This window comes from Triticum dicoccoides, chromosome 7A (genome assembly GCF_002162155.2).
Source record: "Triticum dicoccoides isolate Atlit2015 ecotype Zavitan chromosome 7A, WEW_v2.0, whole genome shotgun sequence".
Classification (NCBI taxonomy): domain Eukaryota; kingdom Viridiplantae; phylum Streptophyta; class Magnoliopsida; order Poales; family Poaceae; genus Triticum; species Triticum dicoccoides.
The window spans coordinates 304,489,606-304,502,962 of NC_041392.1; the positions used below are offsets into that span (position 1 = coordinate 304,489,606).

Genomic DNA, 13,357 nt, shown 5'->3' on the forward strand with positions numbered 1-13,357 from the left:
ATCCGGGTTGTCCTGTTGGGACGGCTGCTCTAAGGCATGCTCGTCGTCTACCGGCTCATCCTGCTCTATGGTTGGGTCTTTATCGAGGCGGGGCTTGGGTCGGTGTTTACGCCGACGCTTTGATTGTTTTTCGAGAGATCGATCCCTCTTTCCATCGCCATTTTCCTCGTTGTTGCTTCCTTTAGGGGTATCCACCATGTACACATCGTGAGATGAGGTGGCTGTCCAATGCCCTATAGGCGTTGGTTCTTGGTTGTCTCCTACATCGTCGTCCATACCGTCGATGTCTTCGGAGTCGAAGTTGAGCATGTTGGTTAAGTCGTCGACAGTGGCTACGAAGTGGGTGGTGGGTGGGTTTTGAATTTCTTCATCATCCGAATCCCATCCTTGCTGACCGTAGTCTGGCCAGGGCTCTCCTGATAAAGAGAGAGACTTTAGCGAATTCAGGATGTCGCCAAAGGGCGAGTGCTGAAAGATGTCTGCGGCGGTGAACTCCATTATCGGCGCCCAATCGGATTCGATTGGCAGGGGCGCGGGGGGCTCGGAGTTCGGAAAGGAATCCAGCTCCTCGGAGACACGGGCCATGCGGAGTGCGGGGCTGGAGTTCGGCTCGATCGCCTCTGAGACCGCAGCCCCTGAGGCAGCGTCCAACCGCTGATCCTCGATCGGTGCAGTAGGCTCCGAATCAATGGTCGGAACCGATGCGTGTGCGGCCTCCAAAGCACTGTTCGGTGGCAGAGCTATATCATGCCCATCGAGACAGTGCGGCGCGCTTGGCTGTGGCTCGAATCCGTCGAAGATCAAGTCCCTGCGGATGTCAGCCATGTAGTTTAGGCTTCCAAACCCGACCTGATGGCCAGGGGCGTAGCTTTCGATCTGCTCAAGGTGGCCAAGCGACTTGGCCCGCAGTGCGAAGCCGCCGAAGACGAAGATCTGTCCAGGGAGAAAAGTCTCACCCTGGACTGCATCGTTGTTGATGATCGAAGGAGCCATCGGGCCTAAAGGCGACGACACAGAGGAACTCTCAATGAAAGCACCAATGTCGGTGTCAAAACCGGCGGATCTCGGGTAGGGGGTCCCAAACTGTGCGTCTAGGCCGGATGGTAACAGGAGGCAAGGAACACGATGTTTTTCCCAGGTTCGGGCCCTCTTGATGGAGGTAAAACCCTACGTCCTGCTTGATTAATATTGATGATATGGGTAGTACAAGAATAGATCTACCACGAGATCAAGGAGGCTAGACCCTAGAAGCTAGCCTATGGTATGATTGTTGTATGATGAAGTTGTTCTACGGACTAAACCCCTCCGGTTTATATAGACACCGGAGAGGGTTAGGGTTACACAAAGTTGGTTACAATGGTAGGAGATCTTGAATATCCGCATCGCCAAGCTTGCCTTCCACGCTAAGGAAAGTCCCATCCGGACACGAGACAAAGTCTTCAATCTTGTATCTTCATAGTCCTGGAGTCCGGCTGAAGGTATAGTCTGGCTACCCGAACACCCCCTAATCCAGGACTCCCTCAACGATCCTCACAATCCGACATGATGAGAGAAAAGAGCAACATCACAAAGCCTCCGGAACGAAAGAATAGACGTTGGATCGTTGGGAAGGAAAGAATTGAGAAGAAAATGACAACTTCTGCCACAAATGAGCTTGGAAAACACCCTTCCAAGAAGGTTATAATGGAGTTGTTGGAAAAACCAACAACGAAACAAAAAAACATGTAGTGGGCTTATGGAAAAACTTCTCACAATTTGAGGTGAACTTCTGCCACTAACGGAATCAATTGCTTGCTTGAGAGCAACGAAGAGATGGAAACTTCTTTCATCGCAAGAATAAGAGGAAACTTGGATTATTGATAAGCACCACAATGGAAACATTCCCAATGGAAGGCTTTAGGTGAAATCTATACCAAGATAACTCTAATGAAGAGATTGATGGATTTAAGATATCTCATTCCTGAGAACTTGTGAATCATGAAACACGAAGGGAAATTATCAAGGATGACATAACACCACCTCAAAAGATAAGGTAGGAGGGATTGCACTACGGAATGCAAGATGAAGAATACTTGAGCTCCTCTGAAAAGAATCTCGATGAACACTTCGAGAAGGAATTAAATCCTTGATGAACCACCATGTAGAACCTCCATGAAGAACTCCGGTAATCAAAGGAATGATCACAAAGAAGTGAAGGATGAAAAGAATAAGATTGAAGCCTTGCAATGATTAGATAAATGTTCGTGGTGATATAGGTGAGAGATCTTGGAACTCCGGGAAAAGTATGAAGCACTTGAACCGAGAATGTACTCATCGTGAACAAACTCCGGAAGAATGAATCAATCACTTGGATGGAGCAAGAATAAGAATTATGTTATGTGTATCCTTCATCGATTTAGATTGATGACAAGCATAGATTTGGCATACTACTTATTCTCATAAAAAGGATTAAGATAGATATAGCACAAACTCGAGAAGGTCTTCGACGAACCACCGGTAGGATTGAAACAACGAATAAATTGATGTGATAACCAAGGAAGAGAACTCTTGAACGAACCACCATAAGAATTGAACAAGAAAGTAGCAAAGGCACAATTCACCGGGAAGAATTGGAAAACAAATGAAGATACTTGCTGGGATTTAGATACATGAGAACGAAGGATATCACGAGCGGACTAGAGAATACATGAACAATGCACCGGTAGGATTGGAGTGCGAGAGCTGAAAGCTGGAAATGAATAATTCTAAGAAGATGGGCTCTGAAGAATCAAACTGAAAATACTCCTGAATTACTCCGGATGGGTGAAAAGAATTCTCGCAATCGAAAACAATTATGAGAGGATGGCAAACAAGCTAGAACCATAAATCTTGAGAGACGGACAAGATTGAGGAGAAACTCTTCTTCGGTCGCTGGGAGGAAGGCGAGGCAGCGCGGCGGCCAAGGGGCAGCGCTCGGCGGCGTTCGAGGGAGGAGCTGGCGATGGGGGTTGCGTGGGATCGGGAGGAAGGGGTCGAGGGGATCGGGATCGAGCCGAGGCCCCTGGCGGCGCTGAGGGAAAACGAGGAAAGGGAGCAATGGATCGGGCAGGAGGCGGCTAGGGTTAGTGGGGTAAGGTGGGCTGGCGCGGGAGGCCCAGCCGGGAGGAGGTCCAACAGGCCGGCCGGTGGGGAGGGATTGGCCTAGAGAGGCCTGTTGTCTAAGCTCTCTCTTCCTAACTCTTTTTCCTTTAACAAAAAAGCATAGAGAGAAGAAAAAGAAGAGGGGGGTTAGGAAATAATTAGCGCACGAGGGTAATATTTTTGGACTCACAAAAATATGAGGAATTTAAATAAAATGGCAAGAGGATTTTTGGAGAACAATAGATTCGCACATGGTGAATTTAATTCAACATGTTTGAATTTTGAAACCCATTCGAAAGGACTCTAAATGGGCTAAGATTTTTAGAGGAGCCTCGATAAAAGAGATGCGAAATGTTGGCAATGTTTGAAGGTCAAACTCGAAGAGGAATAGACATGGAAAATATTTTGCATGTGTGTTATGGGTGATTCCGAAAATGGAATATTTAATATAGCTCCCTAATATCGGGAGGATATGTTATAAAGAGAATCACCATGTGAATTCCCTCGGTTTAAATGGACCAAAGATCCATACGGTTTATTTATTTGAGTTGCAAAGATTAATGACATGATGGCATGATGACATGATGCAATGCAAAAATAAAAGAGCAAGCACAAATGAAAGACACGGAGATCACGAAAATATGGAAGTCTTATGAAGCGTCGGTCTTGGGGCGTTACACGAGGCGGGACCTGGTCCTGATGATCCGACAGGGCACATAGAGAGACACTATTTTGACAATAGGTTTTTGGCTAAGGAGTTTTTGGCAATCCTGTAGTGTTCCTGAAACCTATTTTATGATAGTGTGTGTGTAGATAGATGTTGACATGAAGATGTGTTTGAGAAAATCTTGAACATACCACGCATGAATCCCATCTTAATAGTGTGGGATCCCTATAACTCAATATTTATATAAAAGAGTATATGTATCTGCTCTTGTTGTCATCTGCTTGAGTCATATCACGTTGAATGTGTCCATGATCCCTACACAATGATCCCATGGAGACTAATAACCTGTGAATTCACTCAACAAACATAATTATCCCCTTGTATGTATTTTGTCATCAACGTCAAAATATGATTAAGGGCATGATTGCATTTTCAAAATGCTACCCTGAACAATGCCTTCTCAACTTGACTCGATTCTATTGTTAATTCCATTCCCCCAAAAAATAACTTGTTTGATACCGCGACTATAATTTCCAGTCATACCGATATTATCCTTGAAAAAATCAATATATGTCTGATCATCATCTAGATTGATTTGTCTTTGTCCACAAATGCTAAACAATCACCCGAAGTTCCTGGTGGAGTATTGGATTTGAATGGAATACTTATGAAAATATACATAACATGATCATTGATGCTAAGTATAGATACAACATGGATCTCATAATGGAGATTATCATTATTGGAAGCTGGAGCATATGTAATCAAAGAACTGGCATGATATTTGATGGCATCCAATGTTATATCAATGCTTGCAAGATGGATTTCAAGAATAACTTCCTCATGTATTTACTTAGGGCTAAGCCTAGTATTAAGGAAGGCATGAGGTCATGGATTGATAATGTATTGAGTAGCTTAGCATAACCATTACTTTTTAACTATCTAACCCTGTAACATACTCTTGATGCTAATCTTGTATATGTCGACCTACTAGTTTATAATGAAAAAGACTTAAGTAGGGGCTTTCCCTACTATTTTTGGTCAAAAATAAAATAGATGCTAAATACTTTTTTGCAAATCATTGGAATAAAAATTGACCTTCCTATCTTCTAACAAACTCGAACAAGGTTCCCTATATCAGTCACATTGATAAGATAATTAGTGTACTTAAAGTCAATATCTATCAATTTAGGCAACTTCAACAATCCCTCGAAGTTGATCTCCGTAAGCATCATTTCTTTGTAGTGTAAAAACTCATCCAAAACAACTCGTACATGATCAACGTCGAATGTAGATTTTAAAATACACTCCCAATCTACAATATCTGGAACAAAAACTTTGATTTTTGCCAACATTAATGTTGCCAGATGACATGTTGTGTGAACAACCTAACAAAAAGTAACCATAAAACATATATTGATGTATTAAGTCTTTTTAAAGATAACTCAAAACAGGTCATTAATAGTGAGATTACTCTAAATTTGTTAGAACAAATATTAAATTGATCACTACTACACTTAATAAATAAATCTTTATATGTATCATGTGAATCTTTATATGTATCATGTGACATAAGTAAATTTACTGTTACATGGATAAATGCTTACATGCGTGAATTAGTCCAATCAATTTCATTTCAATTGGAATAATTGCACGCGAGGGCCATCGGAATATTATTTTCATGGAGGCAAACGGATAAACTAACTAAAATTTTCAATATATTAAGTTTCATTGAGACGAACTAGCAACTTAAGACTCAAATATTAAGTTTCATTGAGATGAACTAGCAACTTAAGACTCAAATATTAAGTTTCACTATTTGTAACTTAATACAAATTTGTTTTGTACGTACATAACCGTAGGCCTAATGGTTGTATTGCCGTTGTAAGTTTCAAGACTGTAATAATAGCAGAGAGAAATAATATGTCGAATTGATATATACTACAAACTAAACAAACGAGTACACTATAATATTAGTAATCATGAAGTCAAATTAATGAACTAACTAATTTTTTTTTCAAGGGATGCGTCAACGATTGACGCATCAAGATCATAGATAGAATTGGTGGCCAAAAGGCAAGGCCAGTGTTTGTACAACCATCTCTACGGCTGCTAGAGCCCTAAATCCACATGCGGATTACTCACCATCATCCAACCTATCTACCATACATGTGACGAAGCCATGTTCTCGAAGTAGGCCGGCCGCCCTCTAGTCTTGCGTCTCCAATTCGATCCTTGCAAGCACGTCGTCCACCCATGGCGAGGCTCCATTGAACACTATGTCGTTTCGGTATTTCCACAACATCCAGAGCACCAGTGATACCACTGTCCACGCCTCCTTCCAAAAATGCTTTTGTGGATTAAGTGCTGCACACCATTTCACGAGGTTTGAATCTGTTGATGGTGTCCAATCCGGTCTTCCCCAGGTGTTCATGATCCTGGCCCATACTTGTCGTGCTACGATGCACCCGAGTAATAAGTGGTCCAAAGTCTTTGGCGCTTTGTCGCAGAAGGGACACGCCGACGGGTGCAGCAGTTGTCGTCAGTGAAGTCTATCTGTCGTCCAACATCCATTCTGTGCCGCAAGCCACGTGAAAAACTTACAAGTGTGGGGTGCTCGTGATCTCCAAATCTGGACGGCTCCAATGTTCTCTATTCTTCCCGCAAAGTGAGCACGATACACCGATCGCGCGGAGAATTCTCCCGTGCTCTCCCAGCTCCAGGTGATCACGTCATCCATGCCTTGCCGCAGCTCACCGTAAAAGAATTTTGATGCATGACAACAAGCCTAGCAGTATTATTCTGCTTGTAATATTAAAGATCGTAATACGTTATGGCACTCCGAATTAATATATCCAATAGAAAGTAACTATAAACTAAACAAGCGAGTTGAATCATACATACCCAAAGAAAAACATCAACAATGAGGTTTGATTAGTATTATATACACTTCAAATTTTGTATAAGAACAAGCAGCTATGGACAAGAAATGTACAAGACAACAAACATTTTTTAGCAAAACCTTCAGATAGAAGTCCACTGGTCTTGTTGATAACCTTGATGTACTTCATAAATGTGAAGAATAACAAATATTGCTTTAGGATGGTGTTTCTTGTAGGACGGGAGCAAAATAGAAGGACAAACATAGAAGCAAGAAGAAAATAAAAATGAAGGATCTGAATGAATAGTTTTTCTTGTGTTGTTACTTGTCTATGTTTTATTCACTTATCATATATTATAGACTACCCCACAAGAACAGTTACGCGACTCCATAAGGACAGGTATACGGCTTCGATTTACAGTGGCATTATACATGAATACCAAATTTTACACGAGCCAAAAATTTTATTATATACTCCCTCCATTCTAAAATAGATGACTCAACTTTGTACACAAACAGATTTTCAAATCTTAACGGGGTTCCCTCACCTTGCGTGCACAAGTCCCTCCGTCCCTTCGTTGCGCAGGTATCATTTTGTTGCTACCCTCACTATCCGTCTCGCCACGTAATAATAAACGGACAAACGAACATAAATTTTCTGATATTTTCCTCCTCTCCGTGCGGACAACTCCACTCCACTCGTCCACTCCTACTACCAGCTTCTCACTCCCACTCCCGCAGGCGGGTGATCCATGGCCACGGCGCTCCGCCTCCCGTCTCTCCTCTCCTCCCGCGCCGCCCCTACCACCGCCGCTCGCGCTACCATCCGAGGGAATCGGACAGGATCGTTCACTCACAGGGTCGCCGCGCAGCCTGACGACACCACCGCCACCACCTCCACCTCCACCACGCCGGCTCCGCCCGCCGGGTTCACGCCTCCGGTTCCCAAGCGGTTCGAGGTCAAGCCCGGCCAGTCAAACAACATCGCCGGCGCCGCCCTCGCTTTGCCCTTCCGCCTCGGCACCGGCGTCTTCGTCCTAGGGTAATTCGGCCCCTTCAATCCCCGTCCAAATTGGAATATACCGTGCCAATCTAGTTAGCCAAGCAGACCAAATTAATTGAACACCTCAATTGAATTTGAATTTTAAATTTAACGTTTCCCTCCAATTTGAATGGAATTGGGAAATGTTTATGTGCTAGCCAATTATGTATGTCTCAGCTGAGCTGCTTCAAATTCATTGACTAGCTCACAGTGTTTTGTTACTTTAGTCGTCCAACAAAACATGCTTTTACTTTCGCCATCCGAATGTGTGAATTCCATTGTCTTGTGCATATGCCTAGTAATTTCAGGTGGGTTTTACTTAATTTGTATGTGCCTGCAATGTGCAGATATGGAGTGACACTTGTTGATGCTAACGAGATATCACCAGATCAATATGCTTTGGATTTCCAAGGTGAACTCCTCTGATTCCCACAGTTTTGTTCGGTACAATACAACCGCAGCAGGTGATATATCAAGGGTGGAACAATGAAGCGTACTTAGCAAAATATAATTATTTGATGTAAGCAACCATTGTGTGTATCTGTCCAAGGTGAACTCCTTCTCTAGTTCCCACTGTTTGGTTAGGTACAACCGCTGCATGGAAATATTAAGAGTGAAACAATAAGGCGTACTTAGCAAAATACACAATTATTTGACGTAAACAACCATTATGTGTACCTGTCCAGTACCAGTCTAGAACTTTAGTTTCAAAATACTATTATGCAACTACATGTGTTTATTATTTAGGTCGGAAGGTGAAAGAAACGTCGAAGGTGGGGCAGTGCCCTCGACCTGCTAAGCCTATTGAAATATACGAGTTTGAAGGGTATGTTATTTCTTTGCACGGAGGTTCAAACTGGTTGTCCTTCATGTTTCTAATTGCACCTAGTTTTTGTATCAAGCGCTAATGTTTTCTTCTGACTCGTCAAGCTGATTTTTTATTCCTTCAATTGTTTGTGCATCGTGGCTAAAACCTCAGATGTCCATTTTGTCGAAAGGTGAATAATCTTTGGTTCACTATATCTGTGTTATGTAGTTTCCTTATTCATTTATTCAATATTGGTATTTATAGTCACCATGTAAATCTTGCAGGTCAGAGAGATGGTATCCGTCCTGGACCTTGATGTTTTATATTACCCTTGTCCTAAAGGCAGCCCAACCTTCCGGCCAAAGGTTCTAGAGATGGGTGGAAAGAAACAGTTTCCTTACATGGTATGCGAGACATCATTGATGGTTGTGGTTTCCAGTTCTACATATCTTTGAAATGTTATTTTAGAGATTTGATGGAGATTTACCATTAACTATGCTCATGTTGCTGAACTTTTTATTCCTGGGCAAGATTGAATTTTGTCACATTGGCATGATTTGTTCTTCATTACTAAACTAAATCAGGGAATTTTGCTCCCTTCTTTGAAATGAGTGATGCATGATGGATATAACATCACTCTTATGTTGCAGGTCGATCCAAACACAGGAGTTGCTACGTATGAATCAGATGACATCATAAATTACCTGGCAAAAACTTACGGTTTGTATTCCATTGTTTTTTGTTTTTTTACAGTGCATACCTTCCGTAGCCTTACAAACTTGTTCTAAGCCCTTTACTTGCACTTGTTTTTCAGGTGATGGAAGTGTTCCAATTATGCTAAAACTTGGTCTATTGACAGTAAGTAACTAAGTAGTTGATAATCGAAGAGACCAGGATTGATTATTATTAATTAGCATGCAGTTGTGCCTTTTGCGTAACTTTGTTTTATTTATTTTGTAGACAATAACGGCAGGGCTTGCATTGAGTGGGCGTAGCGGGAAGGTAAATTGCCAACAAGCCATGTACACTTGTTTATTCCATGTAATCGTCTGAAAGTTTTGCTTGAACCATTTCCATTATTGATTACAGGGGTCTTCCTACAGTCCTGCAAAGCTTCCATCTCAGCCAATAGAGATATGGGCATACGAGGTTTAATCATCACTACTTGTCATTATTCACAGCATTAAGGTTATTATTTGCTGTTTGCCGTAGTGTATTACCATTTCCAGGATCTGATTGTTGCAGCCTTTATTATCAGGGATCTCCTTTCTGTAAAATAGCGCGTGAGACCCTTGTCGAATTGGAGTTGCCACACTTGCTACACAGGTATTTGAATGCTTGAAACTTTGGATTACATCCGTAAGCAAATAGATGAACATTCTACCATCAGAGCATTTATAGAAGTGCATAACAGCTGTATAAATGACCAGTAGCATTAGTATAGCATTATGTTCGTGAACAAATCAATGAATATTCTGCCATTCAACAACATGCTAACAGCCAGAACTCCTGTATAAGTGACTAGCGTAGCAGCTAAATGTTCACACTTCCACACCTGCTGTCTACACACACACCCTAAGAAAAGCATCTCGTTGATACTATCAATATATGTAGCATTACACAACAATGTAAGTAACAAAAAAACTTTTGCTTCAGCTGTGCGCGTGGCAGCCCCAAGCGACAGGATTTTTTTGAGAAATATGGTCTTTTCCAGGTTTGCATCGTTGCAATTTATGCTTTTGCTGCTAAGCTTTCTCCACATAACTTCTGTGTACTGTCTTGACAGGCGCCTTATATCGAGGATCCTAACACGGGGGTAAAGATGTTCGAAAGCGCCGACATCGGAGAGTATCTGAGGGCAACATATGCTGCTTGAGAATCCCTGTCACTGTCTTTTCTCAGTAAATAACTAAATATTGAGCTCATAGCTGCCATGTCTCTTCTCATGTAGTAGATCACATTCTTTTCTAGGAAAAATGGTGCATACTAGATATGTAAGGTGTAAATTATATTCGCTGCAGCTGAGACAGCGTCTTTGCTATCTAAGAGACACTGAATCTGAGGCCGTAGAAAAGAGAACTGAAATCCAGAAACGGAAGTCTTGTTTCTTTCACGGGATGTTCACACTGACGCCGAACATCAAAACGGGAGGACCCAACCAAGCTGTCCAACGGTGGGTCGTGGGTCGAGGATACAAACTGGCCCAGCGTACTCTCAGTGGGCACTGCATGCGCACGCTCCAAAGGCCACTGCCACCATCTTCTGCCGATCCCTCTTCAGAACTGGTATCAACGAATTGACTTTGCCGGGCCTGCCGCCAAGACGCCAGACAACAACATCTCCCTACGCATGTCGATCATCCCGCATCCATCACCGAGACCCTACTGTGTCATGCCGCTGAGAAACGCCGCTCCAATGCTGAAACCATCCACCAGTCCCTTGAGCCGATGAACACCTCTAAGAATGAGGTCTCCACGGGAGAAACGGCACATGAGCGCCGCCATCATTCGATCAACTGATCAAGGGTTTCCCCCGAGGTAGCGGGAGGAAGTGGTAGCTTCACCTCGATGATGCCGGAAACGGTGCCAAGAGCGTCGCCACCACTGGTCGAAGACAAGGTCTTCACCTAGATCTGCCCCACTAGATTCCCATTGACATCATGTGCACCGGTCAGACTACCTTCAAAGTCTCAGATTTATTCACCTAGATCCGACGACTACCTATTCAAATGAAAGTTTCATGATGAAAAATGAGAGGCGTTTTTGGAATAGCGGAGGCCTTGCAGACTTGGCTATACATAGGTTTCTTGTTAAATCTTCTATAGAATACAAATTATACTTTATTCGCTTGCTTGAGACAGGTAGAGATAACTTTACTTTGAAGTTTTTACCAACAGTTTCTAGTGGTCTAGATTATGACTGTCATTGTCTCCACCGCGGGGAAGATCTCGCAGGATCTTACTTGGGGTTAATTGCGAAACCCTGGAAGTAGTTAATGTCATCGTGGGCGAATACACGGTCAAATTTCATGTGCAGTCGAAAGTTGATGGTTTTAGATGGGCTCTAGTAGTTGTGTATGTTGCGGCATAATTGGAGTTCAAACCTGACTTCTTGGCTGACATAGTGAGGGTTTGCGGGGATGAGAGACTGCCCATTTTGGTCGGGGTGACTTTAACATGATTAAGAGGAGAGAGGAAAAATAATGACAATTTCGACAAGAGGTGGTCGTTTATGTTTAACGTTATTATTAGGAGTCTGGACCTGAGAGAGATTGATCTCATAGGCAAGCAATACACTTGGGCGAACAATTTGGAGAATCCAACATACGAGAAGTTGGATCGGGTTCTTACTAGTGTGAAATAGGAGCAGAAGTTTCCTCTTGTAACGGTGTGAGCGTTACAAAGGGGACTTTCCGGTCACACCCCTCTCCTTGTTAACTTGGGGGATGGGACCCACATAGGCAACAAGAATGTCTTCCCTTTTAAATTATCGTAGTTCAAGAGGGAGGTTTTCATCAATTTAATAGCCAGGGAATGAGCTAGAGAGACTAGAGGTCATTCGAATATTGAACAATGGCAATATAAGATTAGACATCAGCGTCAGTTCTTGCAAGGTTAGGAAAAATGGAAGTGGCATTTACAAAGTAGAAAAGTAAAGGCTTGCTCAACTTATTAACGATCTAGACTTAAAGGTTGATTCTATCTTACTAGACGTGACTGGTCGTAATGCTAAGCAGGGAGAAGCTACGAAAGCTTCTCGGAGAAGAAGAGATAAAATGGGCACTTAGAGCTAAAGTTTGATAGGGTGGTCTAGGGGATAATTATAATACTTAGATTTTTCACATGATTGCGAATGGTAAACACAGAAAGAAAAAAATTATCAACTAGAACAGGATGAAGGTACAATTGTGGGACACGAGAACCTAAAATTGTATATCTCAAACTTCTACAAAAAAACTCTTTGGGGCACCGGAAGAGAATTTTGTTTTGCTTCATGAACATGTGGTTGGGTATTTGTCTCAACTGGGAATGATGAGAATGAGATTCTGTCGGCACTATTCACAAAGAAGGAAGTGTTCGAGGTGATAGCACAAATGAAGAACAATAAGGCCCCAGCCCCAATGCTTTCACAACTAAATTCTACAAGCGGTGTTGGATTATCATTAAAGGTGACCTTGTGCCCATGTGATGCAGAGCATCCTACGGTCATCCCCATGGACCTACCATCGTCTCATGAAGTGCCAACAGGACCTATGACTCGAGCTAGAGCTAGAGCTGTCGAGACCGAGGTGACTTCTCTCCTTAGTGATATTACATATGATCCTCTTGAGACATGGGTACTACCTAAGTCCAAGATGTTATGCATGATTAGGTACCAAGAGGACCCTCCCGAAGATGCACGTGAAGACGGACAAGTCACCAAGTCCACGGATGAAGAGAACCAACGAAAGGAGAAGAAGGAAACTCCAGGGCCCGGACATCCGGCTGCTAGAAACATTCACTATAGCAACGGTCCAGCAGCCGAAGCTACAGGACCTGGACATCCGGCCCCAGCCCTGGACATCTGGTCCCACTCCAGCCCGGATATTCGGCCTCTTCCAGGAAATCCGGCGCCCGTCACAGAACATACCCGAAGCTGAACCACTTCAGCCTGGACATCCGGCCGCCCCAGCCCGGACATCCGGCCCCTCATGAAAGCCCGGACATCCGGCCTGACGCCCGAACGTCCGGTCTCCCCTGTGTGCACACAGTGTTAGGGCCCGAGGCCCGTGTGCCCCTTCGCCCACCTTGACTATATATACTCTTCTCCTACCTACGTTTTAGGGTTAGCAAAGTAGTAG

The 13,357-nt window shown here is 43.2% G+C and overlaps 1 protein-coding gene across 1 annotated transcript; it reads left to right on the top strand.

The window, feature by feature from the left end:
• The first annotated feature begins 7,343 nt into the window (after positions 1–7,343).
• Positions 7,344–10,607, top strand: LOC119330212. Its single transcript, XM_037603330.1, has 12 exons — positions 7,344–7,710; positions 8,058–8,122; positions 8,458–8,536; positions 8,690–8,708; positions 8,803–8,922; positions 9,169–9,238; positions 9,333–9,376; positions 9,479–9,520; positions 9,608–9,667; positions 9,777–9,844; positions 10,175–10,232; positions 10,305–10,607. Exons 1-12 carry the CDS (start codon positions 7,421–7,423, stop codon positions 10,392–10,394), a joined length of 1,005 nt encoding a protein of 334 aa, XP_037459227.1. The 5' UTR covers positions 7,344–7,420; the 3' UTR covers positions 10,395–10,607.
• Positions 10,608–13,357: the final 2,750 nt, after the last annotated feature.

What these genes read in the sequence shown, in the direction of transcription:
- LOC119330212 (XM_037603330.1), top strand. Translation starts at nt 7,421, where the DNA reads ATGGCCACGGCGCTCCGCCTCCCGTCTCTCCTCTCCTCCCGCGCCGCC. An exon ending in TAAAACTTGGTCTATTGACA is followed by an intron (nt 9,377 to 9,478) that starts GTAAGTAACTAA and finishes TTTATTTTGTAG; the next exon opens with ACAATAACGGCAGGGCTTGC. An exon ending in TTGCCACACTTGCTACACAG is followed by an intron (nt 9,845 to 10,174) that starts GTATTTGAATGC and finishes CTTTTGCTTCAG; the next exon opens with CTGTGCGCGTGGCAGCCCCA.